The 1403-nt window shown below is 66.9% G+C and overlaps 1 protein-coding gene across 1 annotated transcript; it reads left to right on the top strand.

Moving 5' to 3' along the window:
• Positions 1–243: 243 nt before the first annotated feature.
• SHISA4 (shisa family member 4) lies at positions 244–1397 on the top strand (the record flags this gene model as incomplete). The annotated part of the gene is made up of 2 exons (XM_027911179.1): positions 244–419; positions 1264–1397. Coding segments are annotated over 2 exons (310 nt in total), but the record flags the coding sequence as incomplete, so codon positions are not given.
• Between the last annotated feature and the right edge of the window lie 6 nt (positions 1398–1403).

Below are 1403 nucleotides of genomic sequence, written 5' to 3' on the forward strand. Positions count from 1 at the left end.
GGGCAGGATGGAGCAGGGTTTGGGGTCCCTGGGGCAGGATGGAGCAGGGTTTGGGGTCCCTGGGGCAGGATGGAGCAGGGGTCGGGGGTGGGCACAGGGCAGGACGGCGCGGTGTGCAGGGGGAGCAGCGGTCCGGGACACGGCGGGGTCCAGGTTGTGCCACGTGAGGCAGGGTGGGGACAGTGGCGCTGCCGCTGCCCCGGGGTGGGGTGGCCGGGTGGCTCCGGTAACAGGTGACCCTCCGCAGTGGCCGGGGGCGAGGACTGCCTGTGGTACGTGGACAGGAACGGCTCGTGGCACCCGGGCTTCGACTGCGAGTTCTTCACCTTCTGCTGCGGGACCTGCCACCAGCGCTACTGCTGCAGGGACCCCCTGCGCCTGCTCACCGAGCGCCAGCAGCGCCACTGCCTCGCCTTCAGGTGACACTGCCGGGCCGCGGGGCACCCCCGGGGGCGCTGGGGCTGGGGCTGGGGGCTGGGGCTGGGCATCGGTCCTGGGAAGTGGTCCGGGGTGCTGGGGTCTGGCATGGGGTGCTGGGCACTGGGACTGGGTGCTGGGTGTTAGTGCTGGGCACTGGCAGTGGCACTGGATGTCCAGCACTGGGTGCTGTGCACTGGTGTTGGGCATTGATACTGGGCAGGGGCACTGGGTGTGGGGCACTGGGTGCTGGGCACTGGTCACTGGTACCGTGTGCTGGGCACTGGGCAGTGGGCACTGGTACTGGACACTTATACTGGCTGGTACTGGTACTGGTACTGGACACTTATACTGGCTACTGGTCGCCTGTACTGGCTGCTGGGCACTAGTACTGGTCACTGGTACTGGATGCTGGGCCCTGGGCACTGGACACTGGCTGCTGAGGACTGGTACTGAGTGCTGGACACTGGGCATGGGAACGGGGTGCTGGACACTGGTACTGGGCCCTGGCAGTGTCACTGGTCACTGTCACTGGTCACTGTCACCAGTCACTGGCAGTGTCCCCGGGCAGTGTCACTGGTCACTGGTCACCGGCACTGTCACTGGTCACTGGCAGTGTCACTGGTCATCAGTTACTGGCAGTATCCCTGGTCACTGTCACTGTCACTGTCACCAGTCACTGGCAGTGTCCCCGGGCAGTGTCACTGGTCACTGTCACTGTCACTGGTCACTGTCACCAGTCACTGGCAGTGTCCTGGGCAGCACCAGTGGGCACTGTTTGGGCCGGGGGGTGCCCGGGGTGCCCCCCAGGCAGCCGTGCCCACGACCGGGGGGTCCCTCCCGCAGCCCCAAGACCATCGCGGGCATCGCCTCGGCCGTGGTGCTTTTCATCGCCATCGTCACCACCATCGTGTGCTGCTTCATGTGCTCCTGCTGTTACCTGTACCAGCGGCGCAGGGCCCCGCCCACCCCCCTGGCAGGTGCGG

The sequence above is a fragment of the Empidonax traillii genome, unplaced genomic scaffold, assembly GCF_003031625.1.
Source record: "Empidonax traillii isolate 1590-97213 ecotype Southwest subspecies unplaced genomic scaffold, ASM303162v1 scaffold6382:size11227, whole genome shotgun sequence".
In the NCBI taxonomy this organism is placed as follows: Eukaryota; Metazoa; Chordata; class Aves; order Passeriformes; family Tyrannidae; genus Empidonax; species Empidonax traillii.